The sequence below is a fragment of the Oncorhynchus tshawytscha genome, linkage group LG07, assembly GCF_018296145.1.
Source record: "Oncorhynchus tshawytscha isolate Ot180627B linkage group LG07, Otsh_v2.0, whole genome shotgun sequence".
NCBI lineage: Eukaryota > Metazoa > Chordata > Actinopteri > Salmoniformes > Salmonidae > Oncorhynchus > Oncorhynchus tshawytscha.
In genome coordinates, this window is record NC_056435.1 from 2559137 (window position 1) to 2587084 (window position 27948).

Consider the following 27948-nt stretch of genomic DNA (forward strand, 5'->3'; position numbering starts at 1 on the left):
GAGACGGGATTGTGTTGAGCCACAGATATGGGGAAGGGTACCAATACATTTCTGCAGCACTGAAGGTCCGCAGGAACACATGGAAGAAGTTTTTGGAACCACCAAGACTCTTCCTGGGCCGGGTGGCCAGCTCTATCGGGGAGAAGGGCCTTGGTCAGGGAGGTGACCAAGAACCTGATGGTCACTCTGACAGTGCTCCAGAGTTCCTCTGTGTAGATGGGAGAACCTTCTCTGTAGCACTCCACCAATCAGGCCTTTATGGTAGAGTGGCCAGACGGAAGCCACTCCTCAGTAAAAGGCACATGACCGCCTGCATGGAGTTTGTCAAAAGGCACCGAAAGACACTCCGATCATGAGAAACAAGATTCTCTGGTCTGATGAAACCAAGATTGAACTCTTTGGCCTGAATGCCAAGCATCATGTCTGGAGGACACCTGGCACCATCCCTACAGTGAAGCATGGTGGTGGCAGCAGCATGCTGTGGGGATGTTTATCAGCGGCAGGGACTGGGAGACTAGTCAGGAATGAGGGAAAGATGAACGGAGCGTAGTACAGAGATCCTTGAAAACCAGCTCCAGAGCGCTCAGGACCTCAGACTGGGGGCAAAGGTTTGCCTTCCATCAGGACAATGACCCTAAGCACACAGCCAAGATGACACAGTGGTTTCGGGACAAGTCTCAATGTCCTTGAGTGGCCCAACCAGAGCCCTGATTGAACCCGATTTGAACGTCTTTGGAGAGACGTGAAATAGCTGTGCAGCAAAGCTCCCCATCCAACCTGACAGAGCTTGAGAGGATCTGCATGGGACCAACTCTCCAAATACAGGTGTGCCAAGCTTGTAGCATCATAGCCTCAAGTCTTCTAGGGTATGTCATTATGTTGTGTGTAGATTGAGGGAAACAAACGATTTAATCCATTATAGAATAAGACTCTAACGTAACAAAATGTGGAAAAGTAAAGTGTTCTGAATACTTCAGAAAGCACTGTACTCACACACACACACCACTGACAATTCTTTGCTCCCGCCCTGAACAGACTGAATGCTGCTTCTGCTATGACAACTGTTCATGATCCACTGAATGGCTTTCAGCACATTCAACATTAATAATGGCTTTCTGACAGGAATATAGACAGGAATATGTTTAGCTAGTTGGGGGGGATGTTTAACTGATGAGTGTGACAGTGATTTGGCAGCTCCAGGACACTAAGTTCAATATCAAAGACTTGGTAGAATGGCAACTAACTAAGCTTAGAGTAAGAAAGTTCATCAGAATATGAACACTTCAAAGCACAGTATCATTCTTGTTTAGAGGCTGGGGGAGCGAGGAAGAGGGTAAGAGAGGGAGTGAGATGAACAGACATTGCGACAGGCATACATTGCCTGTCGCTCGCTCGCTCACTCGCTCCCCCCCCACCCTTATTTCTCTTCTGTTTATTCAGCTGTGAGGTTCAGAGTAAACAGGGCTTCTCTCTCCTTTGTGATTATCAAATCTAAACCCTCCTTACACATACTGTTGACAGCAGCACCCCCCCCATTACACCCCTCACTGACAGCCTGAACCGTGTGTTTTTTTGTGTGTGTGTTGGAGCGGGGGGGTTAGGGAAAGGGGCAGATAAGGAAGATGCGCATATGTAAGCTTTACATCGGTATTATATTTTTCATGGATTATGAAAGCAGTAATGTCTCTTGGCGATGAAGATGAACGAACATGATGACATGTTGAAATGTTGTTGGCTTACGGCAACATCTGTTAGCCTTCTGTCACTATGACATTTAACATGCAGTAAAGAACCACGTTGCTGTAGTGAAGCAGCAAATTAACGACGCTAGGAGTGTGTGTAACTCCGTCCTTTCCCTACAGTCATTGCTAACACCCTGAAGGTGGCCCCGGAGGCCCCAGAGCCCGTGGTCCCCGAGGGTGGTGACATCACCCTCTCCTGCAACGTCACCCGCCACTTCACTGATCCCACCTACCTGTCCGTCACCTGGTCGCTACGGAGACCAGATATCCCATTGGTGGACATCCTGACCGTTGGCCCAGATGGGGATGTGGTCACAGGAAGTGCTTCCGCCCAGCGCTACGCTGACGGAGGGCTCCGATTGGCTATTCGCAGAGATGGAGCGTTTGGATTGGTTGTTGCCGGGGTGACACAGGCTGATTCAGGGATGTACGTGTGCACGGGGAGGGAATGGATTCACGAGGAAGGGGGTCAGTGGAAGAACATCGTGGAGAAGGCTGTGGAGATGGGAGCTGTGGCAGTCACACCTACAGGTAAAGGGGATGGGGTATGTCTTGTATGTACTTTAGCGTGTGAAACATTCAGCCGATCCTAAATCACTTCCCTTTGACCTTAACCCTGAGATATTTGCAGATCTGTACGGTCTGGATTGGTATAAGCAGTGCAATGGAGCTTCCACAATATGGCTTCCACCTTACAGACGTAAAAATATCGAAGGGTTAGGACCAGCTGAGAGAGAGGGATCTGGGGGATGGTCGAGTGGTTTCTATGGCCCCTACTTTGTTTTAGCCTAGCAGCATTTCTTTGTGTTGGAGAGGCTCTTGACCTAGAGATCCATCTCAGGCCCTCCCCCTGTCAGGCCTTTATCCCTGGGTGTGTGAGGAACCCCTGACACATACGAACACACACAGTGGTTGCCTGGGACACCATATCCCCCGAAACCTCTCCTACATGGTGAGTGATTTTAAAATGGGGTGAGAGTCAGAGGGACTAGCTTAGCAGGAAGACAACATGGAGGGACTGGGCCTTCCTTTACATGCTGTATCTAAGTACAGACTAGTGTAGCCATGCAGCCACTATTGACTGTCTACTGAGATGCTAAGGTAAAGAGGATTGGAGAAGTCTAACAGGGGCCTTTGTCCTGGCTCTCTTGTCTAAATATGCATAGTGAAGTCATCTCACCTACCAGATATCCCAGTCTCCTATAGTAGCAGAGTCCAGGATTTAATTTGAGAAATATAACCCCCTCAAAATGGTTTCACTTCTGTTCAGTCTCTGGAGTCATGAGTCGTATCATGTTTTAATTTGACTTTTCCTTCCATAGCTTTGAAACTCTTAACATTTAGCCTAAATCATTCTTGGCGTATATTCACTTTTAATTGTTACCCATTTATACTTGACATTTTGTGGGTTCTAAAGCTTTTGAAATTGGCTTTTTAATAAATAGTAATCCTTGATCTTCTTCTATATGTGGGTCTTTCAACTTCTCACTGTTGGTTCTTTTGATCTGGATGGTTTTAATCAAGTTTTACATGTTGAATCCCTTCTACTCCGTCTTCTCTTGATGTGTAGAGTACTTGTATCTCCATATCCAACTGTGCTGGAGTGTTCTATATTTTCACTATTGCTTCTACTTCTACTATCCAACCGGTCCAGTTCTACAGGTGTCTAGCAGTTAGGACCTAGGGGTTGTTTCCTTGTTTATTGGTTCTAACAGCAGCCATTTTGTCTTCTTCCAGCTCGTTCCCTGTCTGTTGTGGCCAAGTCCAACACCACGCTCAACATGGACGACACACTGACCCTCACCTGCCAGGTCTCCGCGGGTAACTTGGCCTCCCTGGCCCTGGAGGTCACCTGGCTTGTGGACGGACGCACAGCGGTCAGCCTGGGCCGTGACGGGGTGGTCTCAAACGGGTCCCCCTCGGTGGGGCTGGAGCGGACGGGGCCAGGGGAGTTTAGGCTGGTGGTGAGGGGGGTAAGGGGGTCTGACAAGGGGATGTACTCCTGTAGGGTCCGGGCCTGGGTCGGAGGAGGAGGAAGATGGTACCAGGCTGCAGAGAAGACCTCCAACCCAGTACAAGTTCTAGTCACACAGATCAGTGAGTGAAAGTGCTGTTAAAATATCTACTGTATCTTTTTCAGGTCTTGAAATGCAGTCCAACCAAGATTACCATATCTAACATACTATTAATAGCATTGGCCTCTCACTAGGCTTACTTTGAACACACATGCTTCACCATGGCAGTACATTAGTGATGCCTTGTCCTACACAGAGACACGCAGGAACGAACCCACCCCCCCCAAACACACACGTATCACACAGGCACCCGCAGAGTGAGCCTATCCATTAGACAAGCCTTTTTTCTGACATACCTGCCCCCACAGTGAAAAATATTGATTATTCATGCCTGTTAGGCCTAGCTAACTCCTTTCTCTAGTTTTACACCCTGTGGTGTAGGGTGTATATGACCTGACAGGTTCAAGGTGCCGTGGGATCACTCATGCCATCCTGTGTGTGTGGGTGGTCGTGTAGGGATTCATTAGGGACCACTGTAGCAAAACATTTTGCAATGGATAAGTTCATGTCATCCCTCTAAGTTTGGTATAGATTTTCATGACCTTTTTGGCCAGTGGTTCTCAACTGGTTTTTCCTCGGGACCCAAATTGAATCGGGTTGTCTCAGTCCCGACCCAATATTCTCATCGCAAAAAGAATTGACAAAATACAATCTGGATTTTTTAAACGTTATATAGATAGTAAATGTAGCAATTATATGAAAAGGGAATAACATTCCAACCTCATTGTCATTAATTAAATCTTGCCCTATATTCTTGATGAAGAATGTTAATGATAGGTTTGGATTTCTGAACATTAAATGTTGTTCATAATTTGTTGTAATATAGACCTGAGGAGTGTCATAGCTGAGGGGCTACACCAGAAGTTGGTGGTTAAGCTTGGAATGTACTGAGTGTAGGGAAAATGATCACGTGGCAGGCATTGATAAGGGGAGAGAGCCATGGATTAGTGATGGAAAGGGGCCCAGGTCACGCTAAGTGAGAGAAAAGTTTATGGCCCGTATCACTTAGTTTCCTGCCTAGCAAGAAAGATACAATGTTTGCTCAGATGTGTAGGGGTAGGCTCAACATAGGAGAAAGGGTTCAATATTAGTGCTTGTGTGAAGTATCTTTGTCTAATGCAGCTGTATTGGCCCTCTGGGAAGAATAAACTTGGTTTGAGCATTTATAGTGTGTTTTTACACTGAAAATTAGAACCTAACAGTAATAAACTCACTGGTTTGAGACTTCCAAAATCAACCAAAATAGCATTGCTTAGAGTTTTATATTGACACTCTGAAGAAACCTCCTGTGACCTAAATTTGTGTCGCGATCCAGCAGTTGAGAATCGCTGCTTTAGGCTACGTGATGTATTTCTGTGTGAGGAAATGCCATAAAGTCCATTGGGTTAGCATTAGCTTGATAATTATCAGCCCCACTGCTCCTAGTGTATGAAACCATCTTAGAAATCAGATCTTGAATGCTCCACACAGCAGCTGTTTGTGCTGCAGTAGCTGTGGGGTTAAATCTGCTCTGGAACTAGGTCTGCCTGGTGCTGGTTCTCTAGAGTCCCAAACCTGACGCTCCTCTGACACACACACACACACACACACACCGCTGTGCAGTGAAAACGGTCATGGAGGAAAGGAATGCGTAGCCAGAGTGTAGGAGTTCCCCTCTAGTATCACAAGAGCCCTACACCAACAGACTCACCAACTGAATGTAGGTGTTGGTGGATACTAGATGTCTGTTTTCTGTCTGCCATTGTGCATGTTGAGAGAAGTGCCCTGGGTTAAGCCTAGTGGGAGAGGGTCGTAGGAAAGGCCAGACATCAATGAAAGATGAACTGTGCCTACGTCTGGAAGACCCACGCACGCACACACACCCAGACATTCACACTCGCACCCAAATCCCATGAAATTCAGACCTACTACGCTGAGGAAATGGTAGTATACAGTGCCTTTGAAAAGTATTCAGACCACTTGACTTTTTCCACATTTTGCTACGCAACAGCTTTATTCTAAAATTGCTTAAATAAAAAAAGCGTCTTAGCAATCTACACACAATACCCATGACAAAGGTTTTAGAAACGTTTGCACATTTATTATACATCAATAATACCTTATGTAAATAAGTATTCAGACCCTTTGAGCGAAGTACAGAGATCCTTGTTGAAAACCTGCTCCAGAGCTCTCATTACCTCCAGACCTAGGTTGAAGGTTCATCTTATCTCGACAATGACCCTAAGCACACAGCCAAGACAACACAGGACAAACCAGGAGTGGCTTAGGGACAAATCTCAATGTCCTTGAGTGGCCCAGCCAGAGCCTTGACTTAAACCTGATCGAACATCAATGGAGAGATGTGAAAATAGCTGTGCATCAACGCTCCCCATACAACCTGACAGAGCTTGAAAGGATCTTCCGAGAAGAATGGGAGAAACTACCAAAATACAGGTTTGCCAAACTTGTAGCGTTATACCCAACAAGAATCGGGGCTGTAATCGCTGGCGAAGGTGCTTCAACAAAGTACCGAGTAAAGGGTCTGAATACTTATGTAAATGTGATATTTGTTTATTTGTTTTTGCTCATTTATAAAAAATATATCTAAATGGCAAAATACCCCATAATGCTTTGTCATTATGTGGTATTGTGTGTAAATTGAGAGGGGGGCTATTTAATACATTTTAGAGTAATGCTGTAACCCAACAAAATGTGGAAAAAGACAAGGGGTCTGAATACTTTCTGAATGCACTGTATGTAGTAACGTGCGTACACACACTCTATCCAGGATACCACTATAAACCTCTGTCCAACAGTAGAGGTGTAGTATAAAGAGTTGGAAGTCACTGTGTCCTTCTAATCCCCTATGGAGCTACAGAGTGGGCTACCCTGGTGCGTCTCCTTTCCTTGACTGATTGGTACTATTCTTTGACTCTACATCTGCAGTCCATCACAACAATAGGTACTGTATGTCACAATGATGACGGAAGCATGACACACACACACCACAGGTGGCACGGCACCTTAGTCGTGGAGGACGGCTCATCGTAATCACTGGAACGGATTCAAAGGATTGGTAACATAAACATGGTTTCCAAGTGTTTATCATTCCATTTATTCAATTCCAGCCATTATTATGAGCCGTTCTCCCCTCTGCAGCCTCCTGTGGTTACACGCGTGCACACACACACTTAATGAACTTTACTTAAAGGTGCAATATGCAGAAATCCTGTTTGCTAATATTCAAATAGTATGCCTAATTTCTGTTTGTGACAAAGCAAGCAGTCATTCTGTAGATAATCACACTGTACCACACCTTTTCAATAGCCCAAAATCTTGTTTTTAGTTGTTTGAGGCTGTTGCACAAAACCAAAATTAAAAGATGCCAAAACTTTCAATGAGGATGACAGAAATGCGAGTTATAGATCTATGTGAATTTGGTCTTTTCGCCCAAAAAGTGACATGTTACAACTTTAAGTTGCTGTTCTTCCTCCGTCCTACAACCCCCCTGTGGTGTTAGTGCTGTGTCACCTCTCCCATACAATCACCCAGAGTCACCATGGAGTTCAATGGGTTTTCTCCAGTGGAGGCTCCCGAGAGGAGGGGGAGGACCATCCTCAGTGAGTTTCACGTTAAACATGAATGTTACACTTTTTAGATAAAACAATACAAAATATATTCACCAAATCATTGATTTAAACATTGTTTTGCAATGGTCTACAGTAGCCTCAGCAGCACTCTGTAGGGTAGCACCATGGTGTACGAATGATTCACACCCTAGATCAGCTAGATGCAGGCAAGAGTGTGGAAGGTGGTATTGAATGCGTCACTGTCTCTCACCTTGATTACAAAAAATGACCTCGACCTGCGCACCTATGTTGACTTCCAGTCATAGGCTCGGTTGTGGCAAACTCATGATGGGGAAAGGGAAGATTAGAGTATCATGTAGTAGCCTAAACCTATCAATGTTAAATTGAGCTGGGTGAATCCAATATGCTGTAACAGAAAAAAAGGCGCTTCGATAATTTAATAAATTATCATTCTCCCTCATCATAAACGGCACCAACCACCACTGGTTCTCTCTCCATGTCACCTTCATGTCTGAGTCAGGCTTCAGGATGCTCAGTGGCTGCTTTCAGCTGAGGGAGTGGAGGAAAAGTGATGGAGGGTGTTGACAGGGTGGAGACTGAGTGGAGGAATGCACTCTGGGTCATATCTGGTTCAACACAGACACACACCAAACACACCAGTGAAACCAGAGACCCTCCGATGAAGGCCGGAGCTTCTTGGCAGTGGAGAGGGTCCTCTGAGAACATTCCTTGGAACATGCTTAGTCCCTTTTCTTTCTCTCTCCCTCTCCTTTTCTCTCGCCTCGCTCACCCATCTGTCTCTCTGTCTTCACTCCAGATAGAACACCTGCTTGCTCTGTCCTAATAATTAAATCTCCCCTTGGCGTTTTAGTTTGTGTCCCTGTGTGTGACACTAACTATATTAGGTGTGTGTGTGTGCAGACACGTACGCTTGGGTGTGTTTTATTATTTATCGGCACCAATGTTGAGAACTATTTTCATGAAATATACAGCATTTCATTAGTTACGTCTGGTTTGTGTGGTAGTCTGTATGAACAGGTGAACTCTAGTACGTTAGTAAACGTCTCTCGAGTTCAGATGGTCAGGTAGTTCCTGTCTGTTGTAAGTGAATGGTATCTCTATGGTAACACAACAAAACACTTGAAAACGGAGCAGAACTCCACACAAATGTCACACAGTGTGTCACTCTTAGCTCCCAGGGAAACATGGTGGCTGAAGTATATTGTTCCCTTACTGTACAAGGTCAAAGTACAACACATTTTATGTTCTTACCTGAACTTCGTTCTGACGTAAGATTGAATGACCTATTTCAAACACAGGCCAGGCTGTGTTTACCGTTGACACTCCAGACCTGTATTAACAGTGAGTCTCACACACACACACACACACACCCCCCCCTCCCAGAGATATCTGGCAGTTAACACTGCGTCAGCTTGCCCATGCTGACACAACCCTAAGACAGGTCTGATCCAAATCAATTGAAACGCAAACTGGTTTTATCAGAGCTTTTAATCAACTGAAATGTCCTCCGAAGTGTCTGTCTGTTCAGCGAATGTGTGTGTGCTTGTAGTTTTTTTTTTTTTAGGTCACACTCTTTAAGGCAAGCAAGCACATAATCCTGCATATGGTTAGTTTGTAGATCAGTGGTTGTCAATCCCTATGCTGTGCTAGGCTATACCCAAACCATGTCTGTTTTTCAATACAACCTTTCAAGTAAACAGAACTGTGGTTCTAGCTAGAGAGCATAGCATCCCAGTGTTTAGCCACAACCACAACACAGCAGTAGGTCCATATAATTACATGCATATATGTATGAAGAACATTTAATGTATTCTACATCTCTATGGTCCATACCAACCAGTTGGGAACCACAGCCAGGCTAATGGAAACCTAGTGTTGTTCGGTTTCAAAATGTGCATCAGTCTTGTTTTTGTTGAGGGCCATTACCTTCTTCGTCAGAGCAGAGTAGTGTTCTTCAGTGCCTGATATCAGCTCTACTGGGTGAACTAGATTTCAGCTTTCTATTCCCTTAACAAATGGCCCTGGAACAGCTCTTGTCCTGTGCATAATGCCTCAGTTTAAATGGTCTTGGGTAAGTAGGGGTGGGTGGGTGTGCACCTGTGTACTTGTGTGGGCCCATGAGTTTGTTCAAATGTATGTTTCGTTCCATTTGTAGGCCATTAGCAGGAAATGTGTTTGAGTCGTTCTGCAGTGTGTCTTCCTTTTGGTCTATTAATGGAGCTACGGTGTGTGTGAGAGAAAGGGGGATGAAAGCGGAGGAATGGGCACATGGGTAATTGGCGGGGATTCTCTCCTCACAAAGGAAAGAGGATTTTCACAGATGATCTTGTGATGATCCTCACAGCAGTGTAGCAGATGGTGCATGATTCAGCCCCTGTGACGTCCAAATGACACAACGTGGAAAACCCACGACCACACACACACACTAATCGAGAGCAAGGAATATGTGTGTTCCCTGTTCATTGGAGCATAAAGGGACAATCTGTAGACTAGAGGTCTGACTGAGATACCAGCCCCATCACCTACTGAGACCCCACACACACTCCGCTACTGACACTTAACATTGATACACTGTGTGTGTGTGTGTGGTGTGTAAAAGCCTAAGTCGTTTCACACTGATACACTGTGTTTGAGAAGCCTGACTGCCCCATTTGCGCGCGCACACTAGGAATGGGGTTTAAAAATAATTTCACTATTCGAATAGTATCATGAATTTGTCAGATATTCGTAATACAAAAAGTATTATTTATTTATTGCTTAAGTTTTTAACCTGAGCACTGCTGTGGGAAGGAGAGAGGCTGAGAGGCTGATGCTCTGTTGCTCTGCTGAGGGACCAGTGAGATGGGGGCAAGCGAGACGAGTACCCAAGGCAACGCAACTACAGCCAAGACGGGCTAACGTGTAGAAGCAATTTATCATCCCATATATCAATACCTGTCTTGATTGCAGGAGCCTAGAAGCTAGCTAGCCAGCTATAGCTAGCTAGGCTAATTGAGGCCATATGCTGTGCTTTCTCCCCAACACGTTCAGATAAAACAGCCTACCTGTTAGAACAAAAATATCCATCTTGCACTGCATTAGTGAACTCTCATTCCACTTGCTACACATTGAGCCTCTTTGATTGGCCAACATAAACAACAAGCTACACACGTAAAAGGCTACCGGTTGGCTACCAGTCTTTTATGGGGCGCATGTCATGAATTACATTAAAGTTTGTTTTTATTCAATTCATAATTTGAAAGGTCATGGTATAAGAATGTCACATGGATATTTTACCTTGGAAAAATACTTGAAACACTTTCTCTGACAAAATTATTGCTCCCGATTATTTGAATACTAACGCCCGCTCGGATAATCAGATAACCGAATACATCCCTAACGCGCCCACACACCACCCCCCCCATCGGATATTCAGATAACCGTACACATAACCACCCCCCATCGGATATTCAGATAACCGTACACATAACGCGCACACACCACACCCCCTAACAGCACACACACACCACCACCCCCATCGGATATTCAGATAACCATACACATCCCTAACGCGCCACACACACCCCCCCATCGGATATTCAGATAACCGTAACGCGCGCACACATCCCCCATCGGATATTCAGATAACCGTACACATCCCACACAGATAACCGTACACACACCCCCCATCGGATATTCAGATAACCGTACACATCCCTAACGGATATTCAGCGTACACATCCCTAACGCGCACACACCACCCCCATCGGATATTCAGATAACCGTACACATCCCTAACGCGCGCACACACACCCCCCCATCGGATATTCAGATAACCGCACATCCCACACACACCACCCCCCGGATATTCGGATATCCCAGATAACCGGATATTCAGATAACATCCCTAACGCACACACCACCCCCATCGGATATTCAGATAACACATCCCACGCGCGCACACACCACCCCCATCGGATATTCAGATAACAGATAACCGCACACACATCCCAGATAACCGTACGCGCGCACACACCACCCCTCGGATATCGGATATTCAGATAACCGGATATTCAGATAACACATCCCTAATGCATGGACACACACACCACCCCCCCATCGGATATTCAGATAACCGTACACATCCCTAACGGGCGCACACACACCACCCATTGGATTCATGGCTACAGACAGGGAAGAGCTCTGCTCACCACTACCTTAGTGGATGTGAAGTGGCTTCCAGATTATTCCTTTTTAACTGATCTGGTTCTGTATACAGCAGGAGTCAACATTACCGTGGATGTTATTTCACCATGTCCCTTTACTGACATTTAGAGTCTGTTTATTAATGTTTCTTGCTCTCTTCTGCACACACACACACACACACACACCCCCCCATCTTTCTGTCCCTCCCTCCAGAGCCTAATTTTGCAGTGACCCTTACCCCCTCAGATATTCAGATAACCCCCATCCCAGGTCACCCCCCAGGTGACCCCACAGAGCTGGCGTGTCATGTGACCAACATCACTCACTTCCTTGCAGGGGGCCGACTGGGCGTGGCCTGGGAGTACACACCACTTCCTGGTCCACCCGGCGATAACCGCCTGACAACCACACAGACCACCCTCCCTATTGGTTCCCTGGATGCCCAAGGCAACCTGAAGTCTGGGACGCTGTACCATGATAGGTTGGAGTCTGGTGCCATCGTTGCCCAAGGCAACCTGAAGTCTGGGACGCTGTACCATGATAGGTTGGAGTCTGGTGCCATCGTTCTGACCCGAGTAGAGCCGGATACATTCAAGCTTCGCTTCCTACGCACACAGGTAGGTGTGTGTGTGTGTACCTCAAGCACAATCATTTGTAAGACAGACAAGTTTGTATTAAAGCAAGAGCTGCTAACAAGGTGTGTGTGTGTGTGTGTACCGTCAGGACGTGGACATGGGGGCGTATGCGTGCAGTGTGACAGCGTGGACTCCCTCTAGGCAGGGTGGAATGGAGGAGGCAGCAGAGTTCCTCACCCCCCCTCTGACCGTCCGATGGGAACCCAAACGTAAGTAGTGATGATGCTCTCATTTCTTCTCGCTCTTCTCCTCCCTCCATCCTTTTTTTATTTCTCTTTTGATGAAACCACCTGAATATAGCAATGTTGCTATTTAAAACATTTGTCATTCTGCTATGTTCATTTGTTTTCTATGTGATGTGTTTGAGGTAATAAGGGACATGTGTTCTGGATGGTTGGCTGCTCAACAGACATGGCAGAGGAAGTAGAGGCGCCAATGTACAGTGGGGCAAAAAAGTATTTAGTCAGCCACCAATTGTGCAAGTTCTCCCACTTAAAAAGATGAGGCCTGTACTTTTCATCATAGGTACACTTCAACTATGACAGACAAAATGAGAAAAATCCAGAAAATCACATTGTAGGATTTTTAATGAATTTATTTGCAAATTATGGTGGAAAGTAAGTATTTGGTCAATTTTTTTATATATTTTTTATTTAACCAGATAACTTGTTCTCAACTAGCCTTTCATTTACAACTGCGTCCTGGCCAAGATAAAGCATAGCAGTGTGAACAGAACAGAGTTACACATGGAGTAAACAATTAACAAGTCAATAACACAGTTGAAAAAAAAGAGTCTATATACATTGTGTGCAAAAGGCATGAGGGGGTAGGCGAATAATTACAATTTAGCAGATTAACACTGGAGTGATAGATGATCAGATGGTCATGTACAGGTAGAGATACTGGTGTGCAAAAGAGCAGAAAAGTAAATAAATATAAACAGTATGGGGATGAGGTAAAAAATGGGTGGGCTATTTACCGATGGACTATGTACAGCTGCAGCGATTGGTTAGCTGCTCAGATAGCAGATGTTTGAAGTTGGTGAGGGAGATAAAAGTCTCCAACTTCAGCGATTTTTGCAATTCGTTCCAGTCGCAGGCAGCAGAGAACTGGAACGAAAGGCGGCCAAATGAGGTGTTGGCTTTAGGGATGATCAGTGAGATACACCTGCTGGAGCGCGTGCTACGGGTGGGTGTTGCCATCGTGACCAGTGAACTGAGATAAGGCGGAGCTTTACCTAGCATGGACTTGTAGATAACTTGTAGATAACAAAAGTTTATCTCAATACTTTGTTATATACCCTTTGTTGGCAATGACAGAGGTCAAACGTTTTCTGTAAGTCTTCACAAGGTTTTCACACACTGTTGCTGGTATTTTGGCCCATACCTCCATGCAGATCTCCTCTAGAGCAGTGATGTTTTGGGGCTGTTGCTGGGCAACTTAGACTTTCAACTCCCTCCAAAGATTTTCTATGGGGTTGAGATCTGGAGACTGGATAGGCCACTCAAGGACCTTGAAATGCTTCTTACGAAGCACTCCTTCATTGCCCAGGCGGTGTGTTTGGGATCATTGTCATGCTGAAAGACCCAGCCACGTTTCATCTTCAATGCCCTTGCTGATGGAAGGAGGTTTTCACTCAAAATCTCACGATACATGGCCCCATTCATTCTTTCCTTTACACGGGTCAGTTGTCCTGGTCCCTTTGCAGAAAAACAGCCCCAAAGCATGATGTTTCCATCCCCATGCTTCACAGTAGGTATGGTGTTCTTTGGATGCAACTCAGCATTCTTTGTCCTCCAAACACGAGTTGAGTTTTTACCAAAAAGTTATATTTTGGTTTCATTTGACCATATGACATTCTCACAATCTTCTTCTGGATCATCCAAATGCTCTCTAGCAAACTTCAGACAGGTACCTATGATGAAAATTACTGGCCTCTCGTCTTATTAAGTGGGAGAACTAGCACAATTGGTGGCTGACAATACTTTTTTGCCCCACTGTATGTCTGACAACAGGAAAGCCTTGTATCATGGCACACCACAAGCCTAGGACACACACACACACACAAAGACGGATGCATCAGTCTCTAACATACCAGAGATGGTGTCAGTCAGTTTGGCGTGTGAGTATTTGTATTTATTATGGAGCCCCATTAGTTCCTGCCAAGGCAGCAGCTACTCTTCCTGGAGTCTGTCAAAATGAAGGCAGTTATACAATTTTAAAAACATTACAATACATTCACAGATTTCACAACACACGGTGTGCCCTCAGGCCCCTACTCCACCACTACCACAACACATTACAAAATCCATGTGTGTGTGTGTGTATAGTGCGTGTGTATGCATGTGTCTGTTTGTGTTGCTTCACAGTCCCCCGTTCCATAAGGGGAATTTTTCTGTTTTTTTTCAAATCTAATTTTACTGCTTGCATGGGTTTGGTATTTTATTAGGATCCACATTAACTGTTGCTAAAGCAGCAGCTACTCTTCCTGGGGTCCACATGAAACATGACATAAAACAGGACAAGAATAGCTCAAGGACAGAACTATATACAATAGGGAGGGTGGTCCACTTGATGTGGAGTAGAGTTTCATGTAGTCATGGCTCTATGTAGAACTGTGCGCCTCCCGTTGTCTGTTCTGGACTTGGACTGTGAAGAGACTAGAGGTCGACCGATGAATCGGAATGGCCGATTTAATTAGGGCCGATTTCAAGTTTTCATAACAATCGGAAATCTGTAATTTTGGGTGCCGATTTCCGATTGTTTAAAAATATATATATATATATTTTTTTTATACCTTTTTATTTAACTAGGTAAGTCAGTTAACACATTCTTATTTTCAATGACTGCCTAGGAACTGTGGGTAAACTGCCTTGTTCAGGGGTAGAACGACAGATTTTCACCTTGTCAGCTCAGGGTTCCAATCTTGCAACCGCACAGTTAACTAGTCCAACGCTCTAACCATTGCACTCCACGAGTAGCCTGCCTGTTACGGGAATGCAGTAGAAGCCAAGGTAAATTGCTAGCTAGCATTAAACTTATCTTATAAAAAACAATCAATCATAATCACTAGTTATAACTACTAATCCAGTTTAGCAGGCAATATTAACCAGATGAAATTGTGTAATTTCTCTTGCGTTCATTGTACGCAGAGTCAGGGTATATGCAACAGTTTGGGCTGCCTGGCTCATTGCGAACTAATTTGCCAGAATTTTACGTAATTATGACATACATTGAAGGTTGTGCAATGTAACAAGAATATTTAGACTTAGGGATGCCACCCGTTAGATAAAATACCGAACGGTTCTGTATTTCACTGAAATAATAAACGTTTTGTTTTCGAAATGATAGTTTCCGGAAACTATCATATTAATGACCAAAGGCTCATATTTCTGTGTGTTATTATGTTATAATGAAGTCTGATTTGATAGAGCAGTCTGACTGAGCAGCAGCAGGCCCGTAATCATTCATTTATACAGCACTTTCGTGCGTTTTGCCAGCAGCTCTTCGCAAGCACAGCGCTGTTTATGACTTCAAGCCTATCACCCTAATGGCTGGTGTAACCAATGTGAAATGGCTAGCTAGTTAGCTGGGTGTGTGCTAATACTGTTTCAAACGTCACTCGCTTTTAGATTTGGAGTAGTTATTCCCCTTGCGCTACAAGGCTTTTGTGGAGCGATGGGTAACGATGCTTCGATTGTGGCTGTTGTCGATGTGTTCCTGGTTCGAGCCCAGGTAGGGGAGAGGAGGAGGACGGAAGCTATACTGTTACACTGGCAATACTATAGTGCCTATAAGAACATCCAATAGTCAAAGGTATATGAAATACAAATGGTATAGAGAGAAATAGTCCTATAAATGCTATATTAACTACAACCTAAAACCTCTTACCTTTTGAATATTGAAGTCTCATGTTATAAGGAACCACCAACTTTCATATGTTCTAATGTTCTGAGCAAGGAACTGAATTGTTAGCTTTTTTACATGGCACATATTTTTACATGGCACATATTACTTTCTTCTCCAACATTTTTGCATTATTTAAACCAAATTGAACATGTTTCATTATTTATTTGAGGCTAAATTTATTTTATTGATGTTTTATATTAAGTTAAAATAAGTGTTAATTCAGTATTGTTGTAATTGTCATTATTACCAATAAAAAAATTGGCCGATTTAATCGGTATCGGCCTTTTTGCTCCTCCAATAATCGGTATCGGCGCTGAAAAATCATAATCGGTTGACCTCTAGAAGAGACCTCTGGTGGCATGTATTGTGTGGTATGCATGGGTGTCTGAGCTGTGTGCTAGTAGTTTAAACCGACAGCTCAGTGCATTCAGCTTGTCAACACTTCTTACAAAAACAAGTAGTGATGAAGTCAATCTCTTCCACTTTCAGCCAGGAGAGATTGACATGCATATTATTAATGCTAGCTCTCTGTGTACATCCAAAGGCCATCTGTGCTGCCCTGTTCTGAGCCAATTGCAGAAGTCCCTTTTTGTGGCACCTGACCAGAAGACTGAACGGTAGTCCAGGTGCGACAAAACCAGGGCCTGTAGGACCTGCCCTGTTGATAGTGTTGCTATGAAGGCAGAGCAGTGCTTTATTATGGACAGAATTCTCCCCATTTTAGCTACTGTTGTAAACTGTTTTGACCATGACAGTTTACAATCCAGGGTTACTCCAAGCAGTTTAGTCACCAACTTTCTCAATTTCCACATTATTTCTTACACGATTTAGTTGAGGTTTTAGTGAATGATTTTGTCCCAAATGCATTGCTTTTAGTTTTAGAAATATTTAGGACTAACTTATTCCTTGCCACCCACTCTGAAACTAACTGCAGCTTTTTGTTAATCGTTGCAGTCATTTTCAGTTGCTGTAGTATCTGCTGACGTGTATAGTGTTGAGTCATTTAGTCAAAGCAGGTGGCATGACTTGAGTAAAGTAAGGGACCTAGACAGCTGCCCTGAGTGACAGCTATGAGTCCTAGTTTCCTCTGTTGATTTGAGTCTAAATAGTTCTCAACAGTTGCCTTTCGGCATTCACACACTCACAAACTGAACTCTGTGAACCCTGTAAGGCTGGTTAGATGATGGTGATCTAGTGTATTAGCTACTGAATAGCGATGTGATGAGGATATACAGTAGGGAGTTTTTGTCTTTCTCCCTCTAGTTCAGTCTTCCTCTGTTTCCTCCCACCAACTCTGGGATTCCCCTTCTCTCTCTGTTCATCTCTCTCTGTCCATCTCTCTGCAGAGCTCAGTCAGTGTCTTTGTCCATTCATGAAGTCCGGACTTTCCTACTGATGGTCTGTCCACTCAGTCCCTGTGGTTACTACAGACAGCTGGTTGTTAGGTTACGAGTGTCTGTCTGTAGTCCTGGTTACTCCCTACCACTCTACTAGCTTCAGGCTCTATCTTGATTGATTGCGTTGCTTCCATTGCCATTACCTCGGTACCCGGCCCACACTATCGCACAAATCCCAGCTGCTCTCATGGTCCTTGATTTAGGTTGCGCTCCAGGTAGCTTTCTAAGTCCTAAGGATGAACATTTTGGTGATTGACTGACTCACTGATTATTAATTGATTGATTTGATCTGTCTCCCTCCAGGGCCATCTCTAACCGCCGTGGCACAGCGTGTGCGTGAGGCGGTGGCGGGCGGAGCCACCTTTGAGATGAGCTGTACCATATCCCATGTGCACTTGCAGGACCCGGGCTACTCTGTGCTGGTGCAGACTCAGGACAGTGTGGACTCTGCCACTAGAACCGTCCTCTCTCTCAGTCCTGACTCTGTACTACAACATGGAGGGGCTACAGACCCTAACCGCAGGTACACACACACACACACACACACAGTACTGAGCAGTATGTATCATAAGATGAATGAAGTTGTTGTGTTATTACTAGTGACCTATGTTGAAAGTAAACTGGGTTCTGGCTCCCAGGGACAGCCTGGTTCTGACTAAGACGGGTCCGGCTGAGTTCCGCTTCCGTCTGGCTGGAGTGCAGCAGGCTGACAGGGGCTTCTACTGGTGTGACATCACCGCCTGGACGAAACAACCAGGCCAGGCCTGGACCAAAGCTGTCAGCGCCAAGTCCAACAAGGTCCAGATCAACTTCCAGGAGACTGGTACGAGGATAGAACACACACCCTGACCACCACTGAGTTACATGTGTCCTACTGAGTCTATACCCACTAGACTTTTACTGAAGCTCACACATGAACCCTAAATATGCTCTCGCACATGAACCCTAAATATGCTCTCGCACATGAACCCTAAATATGCTCTCGCACATGAACCCTAAATATGCTCTCGCACATTAACCCTAAATATGCTCTCGCACATGAACCCTAAATATGCTCTCACATTCCCTGCATCGGCCTAGTTGGCTGTGTTTGATGTTCGTTGGAGAGAGATGTAACTAGTTACTGAAATCGCTACTACTGTCTCTGGAGAGGTAGACCCCTTGAGCTCTCTTTCACTGTGGAAAGACACACGCTCTCTCTCTTACATTTGAGTAATTTAGCAGACGCTCTAATGCAGTGCATCTTAGAGGAGCAAATATAGCGAAGTGCCTTGCTCAAGGGCACATCAGCAGATGTTTCACCTAGTCGGCTCGGGGATTCGAACCTGCAACCATTCGGTTACAGGTCCAACGCTCCTAACCGCTAGGCTACCTGCAGCCCTTCTTCCTCTCTGTGGGGTGGAAGCTTCAAAACGGCACCCCATAACCAACCTCTCCTGGACAAATCAGTTAGAAGCCGCAATGATCCGTATCACTGGCTCTCTTTATCGTGTGTGTGTTGAACATGTGTTAGAGGAGACACCATACTGAGTCCCTCTGTAGGTGCTTATCCACACACACACACACACTCTGACTGGCTCAGTGAGCTGAGAGGAGCTGTTTGGATGAACACCTTTGAAAGACCTGGCGAAGGACCAGTGTTAGTGGTGTTAACACAGTGAATGTAACCCCTGACCTCTAACCTCTGTGTGTTCCTTCCTGTAGGCCCCTCGTTCGCTGTGGCCATCCGCTCTGACACCACCACTTTGTATCCCTGGGAGACCGCCAAGATGGTGTGTGCCCTCAGCATTTCTGGAGCATCACCCAAGTCAGGTAGGGGACGACACACACACACTCTCATCAGGTGATGACTATCCATAAGACACAACCTTCCAGTGTTGAGAGTTAATTAGTTTCTTATCAGCTGTCTTGTTCACATCTCTCCATCCTCTCCTCCCTTCCTCCTGTCCTCCTCCTGCCTCTCTTATCACTGTTCTCCCAGCTCAGGGAGGAGTGCAGTGTGATCTCTTATTGGAAGTCATTCTGTCTCATTCTCTCTTATCAACTCTCTCTATCACTTTGTCTTCCTCTCCCTCCCTCAGCCATTAGATTACATAACTCTGTGTCTCTGTCTGTCTGTCGGTCTCTGTGTCCTTTCTCCTCCTCCTCTCTGTCTCTTTCATATTGTTATCGTTCAGTCCATTCTTCAGTCTAACACGAGACCGGTCAGAGTTCAGAACAAAGTGTTCTGCTCATAGCAGCTGTGTGTGTTTGTCTGAATGTGATTGTGTGATTATGCAAGTGGGGGGTGTCATTTTTCAGAACCCCAGCTGTCGGTGTGTGTGTGTGTGTGTGTGTGTGTATTCACATGCTGTTATTCACGTGCATATCAGAGAACGTAATGGAATGTCATGGTAATCTTATGGTCAGTTGCAGCTTCTTTTCCTGATGGTGGAACATAGCAGTTAGTTACCTACAGGGAGACAGATAGAAGGCTGCAGGGGAATGGTATTACTGAACTACACTGTTAGTCTGTTAGTTAGTTACCTACAGGGAGACAGCTGGAAGGCTGCAGGGGAATGGTATTACTGAACTACACTGTTAGTCTGTTAGTTAGTTACCTAAAGGGAGACAGCTGGAAGGCTGCAGGGGAATGGTATTACTGAACTACACTGTTAGTCTGTTAGTTACCTACAGGGAGACAGCTAGAAGGCTGCAGGGGAATGGTATTACTGAACTACACTGTTAGTTAGTTACCTACAGGGAGACAGCTGGAAGGCGGCAGGGGAATGGTATTACTGAACTACACTGTTAGTCTGTTAGTTAGTTACCTACAGGGAGACAGAAGGCTGCAGGGGAATGGTATTACTGAACTACACTGTTAGTCTGTTAGTTTAGAGACAGCTAGAAGGCTGCAGGGAGACAGGGAGACAGCTGGAAGGCTGCAGGGGAATGGTATTACTGAACTACACTGTTAGTCTGTTAGTTAGTTACCTACAGGGAGACAGCTGGAAGGCTGCAGGGGAATGGTATTACTGAACTACACTGTTAGTCTGTTAGTTAGTTACCTACAGGGAGACAGCTGGAAGGCTGCAGGGGAATGGTATTACTGAACTACACTGTTAGTCTGTTAGTTAGTTACCTACAGGGAGACAGCTGGAAGGCTGCAGGGGAATGGTATTACTGAACTACACTGTTAGTCTGTTAGTTAGTTACCTACAGGGAGACAGCTGGAAGGCTGCAGGGGAATGGTATTACTGAACTACACTGTTAGTCTGTAAGTTAGTTACCTACAGGGAGACAGCTGGAAGGCTGCAGGGGAATGGTATTACTGAACTACACTGTTAGTCTGTAAGTTAGTTACCTACAGGGAGACAGCTGGAAGGCTGCAGGGGAATGGTATTACTGAACTACACTGTTAGTCTGTAAGTTAGTTACCTACAGGGAGACAGCTGGAAGGCTGCAGGGGAATGGTATTACTGAACTACACTGTTAGTCTGTAGTTAGTTACCTACAGGGAGACAGCTGGAAGGCTGCAGGGGAATGGTATTACTGAACTACACTGTTAGTCTGTAAGTTAGTTACCTACAGGGAGACAGCTGGAAGGCTGCAGGGGAATGGTATTACTGAACTACACTGTTAGTCTGTTAGTTAGTTACCTACAGGAGACAGCTGGAATGCTGCAGGGGAATGGTATTACTGAACTACACTGTTAGTCTGTTAGTTAGTTACCTACAGGGAGACAGCTGGAAGGCTGCAGGGGAATGGTATTACTGAACTACACTGTTAGTCTGTTAGTTAGTTACCTACAGGGAGACAGCTGGAAGGCTGCAGGGGAATGGTATTACTGAACTACACTGTTAGTATGTTAGTTAGTTACCTACAGGGAGACAGCTAGAAGGCTGCAGGGGAATGGTATTACTGAACTACACTGTTAGTATGTTAGTTAGTTACCTACAGGGAGACAGCTAGAAGGCTGCAGGGGAATGGTATTACTGAACTACACTGTTAGTCTGTTAGTTAGTTACCTACAGGGAGACAGCTGGAAGGCTGCAGGGGAATGGTATTACTGAACTACACTGTTAGTCTGTTAGTTAGTTACCTACAGGGAGACAGCTGGAAGGCTGCAGGGGAATGGTATTACTGAACTACACTGTTAGTCTGTTAGTTAGTTACCTACAGGGAGACAGCTGGAAGGCTGCAGGGGAATGGTATTACTGAACTACACTGTTAGTCTGTTAGTTAGTTACCTACAGGCAGACAGCTGGAAGGCTGCAGGGGAATGGTATTACTGAACTACACTGTTATTCTGTTAGTTAGTTAGTTACCTACAGGAAGACAGCTGGAAGGCTGCAGGGGAATGGTAACATTAAATTGATCAGAATAGTACAAATAAAGAGAAACCCTTGAACGATATATATATTTACTTACTACCTGTCAAAAAGTTTTAGAACCTCTACTTGTTCAAGGATTTTTCTTTATTTTTACTATTTTCTACATTGTAGAATAATAGTGAAGACATCATTACTATGAAATAATACATATGGAATCAAGTAGTAACCAAAAAAGTGTTAAACAAATCAAAATATATTTGAGATTCTTCAAAGTAGCCACCCTTTGCCTTGATGACCGCTTTGCACACTCTTGGCATTGTCTGAACCAACTTCACCAGGAAGGCTTTTCCAACCGTCTTGAAGGAGTTCCCACATATGCTGAGCACTTGTTGGCTGCTTTTCCTTCACTCTGCAGTCTGACTCATCCCAAACCATCTCAATTAGGTGGAAGTCTGGGGATTGTGGAGGCCAGGTCATCTGATGCAGCTCTCCATCACTCTCCTTTTTGGTAAGATACACAGCCTGGAGGTGTGTTGGGTCATTGTCCTGTTGAAAAACAAATGATATTCTCACTAAGCCCAAACCAGGTGAGATGGCGTATTGCTGCAGAATGCTGTGGTAGCCGTGCTGGTTAAGTGTGCCTTGAATTCTAAATAACTCAGACTTTGTCACCAGCAAAGCACCCCCACACCATAACACCTCCTCCTCCATAGATTATGGTGGGAAATACACATGCAGAGATCATCTGTTCACCCACACTGTGTCCCATAAAGACACGCGGTTGGAGCCAAAAATCTCCAATTTGGACTCCAGACCAAATGACAAATTTCCACCGGTCTAATGTCCATTGCTCGTGTTTCTTGGCCCAAGCAAGTCTCTTATTATTATTGGTGTCCTTTAGTAGTGGTTTCTTTGCAGCAATTCGAACATAAAGGCCTGATTCACAGTCTCCTCTGAACAGTTGATGCTGAGATGTGTCCGTTACTTGAACTCTGTGATATATTTATTTGGGCTTCAATTTCTGAGACTGGTAACTCTAATGAACTTATCCTCTGCAGTAGAGGTAACTCTGGGTCTTCCTTTCTTGTGGCAGTCCTCATTAGAGCCAGTTTCATCACGGGGCTTGATGATTTTTGCGACTGCACTTGAAGGAACTTTCAAAGTTCTTGAAATGTTTTGCATTGACTGACCTTCATGTCTTAAAGTAATGATGGACTGTCATTTCTTTGCTTATTTGGTGTACAAATGAACTCAAGCTTACGGACAATGTCAAATGTGATATAGCGAAGCACCTGCGTGAGTTGGGTGCTCAATTACGCAGGTACTTTCCTGAAACAGATGACACAAACTGAATTCGCTATCCCTTTCTGCGCCTCTCGTCCAGAAACAAGCGTTTCTGTGAAAATGTAATTTAATCATAAGCCACTGCCATATTTCTGGATAGGGCTGCGCTCAGAGTATCCTGCCTTGGCAAAGTGTGCTGTTAAGACACTGATGCCCTTTGCAACCACGTACCTATGTGAGAGTGGATTCTCGGCCCTCACTAGCATTAAAACTAAATACAGGCACAGACTGTGAAATTATTTAAGACTGAGACTCTCTCCAATATAACCCAACATTGCAGAGTTATGTGCCTCCTTTCAAGCACACCCTTCTCATTAACCTGTGGTGAGTTACGGTACTCACAATTTTCGATGACTTAAGGTTTTATATGGAAGATGGTTAAATAAAGAGAAAAATGGTTTATTATTATTTGTGCCCTGGTCCTATAAGAGCTCTTTGTCACTTCCCACGAGCCGGGTTTTTGACAAAAACTCACTCATTCTTATGTTTAATAAATGTATAGTGTGTGTGTGGCAGGCTTCCAATGATGGCAAAAACAGTGTGCTGACCCTGGTGCTAGAGGGGGGTACAGCTGACCCTGGTGCTAGAGGGGGGTACAGCTGACCCTGGTGCTAGGGGTACAGGGGGTACAGCTGACCCTGGTGCTAGAGGGGGTACAGCTGACCCTGGTGCTAGAGGGGGTACAGCTGACCCTGGTGCTAGAGGGGGTACAGCTGACCCTGGTGCTACAGCTGGGGTACAGCTGACCCTGGTGCTAGAGAGCTGACCCTGGTGCTAGAGGGGGGTACAGCTGACCCTGGTGCTAGAGGGGGGTACAGCTGACCCTGGTGCTAGAGGGGGGTACAGCTGACCCTGGTGCTAGAGGGGGTGGAACCACTGCTCTATAGAAAGGAGAGTGACTGGATAGTACCTGACAAGACTGATGGTTTGGTGTAAGTGTTGAGTAAACGACAGTGATACTCTATATACAACACTTACAGTGCAGGAACAAGCCTGAGCAGGAGAATCACATTCCTATGCAGCACTGGAATGGACCTACCCACAAGACCTAGCGTCACAGAGAGACCACAAGATGACACAAACAGCCACCTTTCCTTGTTTCCTTTCCCAGCTGATATAACAGATAGACCAATATTTTTTTTTAATCCATCATGTCCTTTCAGATTAGTGGACATCAAGGAAATACATGTATATTAGACCATTAGGACGCAGCCGGTGTGGTGATTGTGTGAGACCGACAGACTGCACATGTGTTGGTGGGAATGTTGCACTTGTGAACTGATGCTGTTGAGAAAGCTTGCTAGCTGTTGGCCTGGCGTGCTGATGCCTGCTGACCAAGACTAACGGGAGCCGTCAGATGTTCACAACGTGAGGAATGCACAGCAAAGGTATAGTGTGTGTGAGTGGTTGGGACATGAGGATGTTGTCATCAAAGAGCAGAGTTATGTGTTTGTTTGTTTGGCAGCAGTTGGAGCTGACAAGCAACAGCTGTTTTTCTCAGATGCTGTCGTCTCTGTACCCTGTCTCTGTACCCTGTCTCTGTACCCAGAGTACGGAGTCTGTCTCCTTAGGGGAGACACTGAAGACGTTGTCCCTGCTTGTGCCAGTTGCTGCCATGAGAGGACATAACATAAAAAGGACAACAGGAGGTTAAATTAAGATCAAGAGAAAGATGGAACAGAACATTTGTTTATTGGTTATAATTTTCTTTGAATGGAGTGGAATATGGACTCGGCCCAGTACCGCATCACATCCGGCCGTGATTGGTAGTCCCATAGAGCAGCGTCGTCCGGGGTAGGCCGTCATTGTAAACAAAAATGTGTTCTTAACTGACTTGCCTAGTTAAATATTTAAAAAAATGTAAACCCACTAAAGAAGCATGTAAACGTCTGACTAGGATGGAACCATCCTTTACGACTAGAGCAGTTCACTGAGTCTCTAGTCTCCTCTCCTAGCCTGCCCCACAGAATCAAACTAGCCTGCTAAACCTGTTCTCTCCTAGCTTGTCCCACAGAATCAAACTAGCCTGCTAAACCTGTTCTCTCCTAGCCTGCCCCACAGAATCAAACTAGCCTGCCAACCCTGTTCTCTTCTCCTCTCCTCTACAGCCAGTAATTAATAGTTATATTCCATCGTCCATTTCCCCCTCACAGGGAGAAGAGGAGACTGGAGAGACCTCCTAAAGGACTGGTGAAGAGAGAACGGTCTAACTCACTGGTGCGGGGAAAGAGACTCACTCAGGCCATTAAGTCCTTCTGGTAATAAAGGGGAGGACGGCTTGAGCATAGAAGTAGAAGGGGTAACAGGACAGACATTGTGTGTGAAATGGCACCCTTCTGCACAATATGTCTCTTTAGATCAGCCCATAACTAAGAATTACAACATTTTTCACATTCCAACCAAATATTGGCAACACAATAGAATTTACGTGACGTCGTGACTTGTTAGCGTCAATTCAAAATGAGACACCCAAAATGGCCGCTGCCCGTCGGTCATGGCCCATTGCTCGTAATTGGAATGGCCGTTCTGCTCATTGTGATTCTACGAGGTCCATGCAGTGTTTAGTATTCCTGTGTGCTGTGTTGTAGCAGCGCTTTATGGCCCACGTGTAATAGACTTTGTTCTATCAGACATCAGTGGCAGTATCCCTGTTGAGTTCTGTGTTCTGGATGCCTGTAGTGTCTCTACCACTATTGGTCTTTACCTTCTGCTGCTGCTGGCAAAACTAACTAACTCCCGCCTCTGGGGATCAATACATGGAATGAACCAATCAAATGTATTTTATTCAGTTCATTTCGATGTGAAGACAATCTAGTTTTATTTCTCCTTAGCGGATCCTGGTGTTGATGAGGTGGAGGGGAGGATGGTGGAGGATAGAGGAGGTGGAGGGGAGGATAAAGGGGCCAGTGGGAGGAATCGTACATTGTTGTGTTGTGGTGGGGATCAAGCTTGTTAATGGGAACACTGGTGATGATGTATTTGTTTTGCCGTCTTGGTTATTGTTGCAACGCATGTGGTTCAAAGAGCAGTATATTCAAGGAATTACAGTCCACTGAAACAGCTGGGACCAATCTCTGTGTGTGTGTGTGTGTGTGTTCGCAGGCATGTGTGCATGTGCGTTAGAGAATGTTATCTGCAGTGCAGGGGGTCTTGGCAGGTACCTTTTTTGTTTCTCTAAGGTGTGGTGGGTCACCTTAATTCCTCTTTAGATATCTTCTATTTGGATAGTGTAATGGGTGTTCATACAACTCCAGGGATGTGTTGTTTCAATATCTTCGTTCTCTCTTCCTGTCCATTGTTATAGTTGTATTCAATGTCAAAGGAGGCAAACGGTGGCTTTGAGGCTTTCTAACTTAGGAGATCCTTTCAGATAGGAACTGAGTGGCTTCATAGAAACACTGCTTACTATTCAATATAAAAGGCCCAGCTACCAAACTATTAACCTTTTACACTCACAGCCCCTGTCATCCCATATACAGGTAGAAAAATGGCAGATTTGGTCATTAATGAGCACCTGAATTGGAATGCAGGGGCTGTACAGTAACATGTTGTATATGACGTCAGAGCTCAAGCTGTCTGCTTTACAGCGTTGTATGAGTTTCAACTGGCAGATGTTCTAAAGGTGTTTATATGACGGGTGGGTTAGAGTTCCCATTGTTAGAGCCTCTCCTGCCCATGATATGAGACAACATACACATGGTCCCGTTCATATAAAGTGGCATTGTTTACATTGTTACCTAGCAACGTACTACCGCTACTACTTTTTACAAATACTAGTCTCAGCACCTGTAACTCGTCGCGGATGATTTTGGCTTTAGTAATTTAGTTTGTAATCTGAGCGAGGGGAATGCTGTAAATCTAGAGGAGTCTGTGTGTTCTGAAAGATGAGACGTTGAGGATTATAATACCGGTTTGATGTCATATTGTGTACTTCACATTTCCATATTTTAAAATGTATTTATTTACAGTATCAACCTTTATTTGCTATTTTTGGTGTAAAATTACAAGATTACATGTTATACCCTGGATTGTTCTGAACAGAATGAGCCTATTTCTCGTATTGTGAAGAAGATTTGCAGCCGAACACGCACGGAACTACTAATGTTGGCAATAGAACAGGCTTTCAAACGATGCACACCTGAACCACGTTGAGCTTTATAATGGGCTGTTTTTTGATTGACATGCATGTTACTGACACTTTCCCTCGACTGAGATGTCAAGAAGGCAGAGCAACGCCTTATCATGGACCTCTTCCCATTTAAGCAACCATTTTCTATGTTACTGAATGTATCCAGAGTATTTTTAGATTTTCGTTATGAGAAACCCTGCAAAAAGTACTGTAAATGTAAAATGCACATAAAGTGAAGTGTACAGTCGTGACCTAAAGTTGAGAATGACACACATTAATTTTCACAAAGTTTGCTGCCTCTGTTTGTATGATGCCAATTTGCATATACTCCAGAATCTTATGAAGAGTGATCAGATGAATTGCAATTTAATTGCAAAGTCCCTCTTTGCCATGCAAATGAACTGAATCCCCAAAAAACATTTCCACTGCATTTCAGCCCGGCCACAAAAGGACCAGCTGACATCATGTCAGTGATTCTCTCGTTAACACAGGTGTGAGCGTTGACAAGGCTGGAGATCACGTTGTCATGGTGATTGAGTTCGAATAACAGACTGGAAGCTTCAAAAGGAGGGTGGTGCTTGGAATCATTGTTCTTCCTCTGTCACACAACTGCCATCATTGTTTTGCAC

The 27948-nt window shown here is 44.8% G+C and overlaps 1 protein-coding gene across 1 annotated transcript in view; it reads left to right on the plus strand.

Annotated features, from left to right (window-relative positions):
- ptgfrnb (prostaglandin F2 receptor inhibitor b) overlaps nucleotides 1-27948 on the plus strand; it is a 52897-nt gene that overhangs the window by 10421 nt on the left and 14528 nt on the right. The window contains exons 3-10 of the mRNA XM_042324986.1: nucleotides 1863-2273; nucleotides 3480-3839; nucleotides 11806-12084; nucleotides 12148-12209; nucleotides 12316-12436; nucleotides 17837-18056; nucleotides 18172-18356; nucleotides 19238-19345. Of these exons, the coding sequence (XP_042180920.1) occupies nucleotides 1863-2273; nucleotides 3480-3839; nucleotides 11806-12084; nucleotides 12148-12209; nucleotides 12316-12436; nucleotides 17837-18056; nucleotides 18172-18356; nucleotides 19238-19345 (1746 nt within the window). The remainder of the gene's footprint in view (nucleotides 1-1862; nucleotides 2274-3479; nucleotides 3840-11805; nucleotides 12085-12147; nucleotides 12210-12315; nucleotides 12437-17836; nucleotides 18057-18171; nucleotides 18357-19237; nucleotides 19346-27948) is intronic.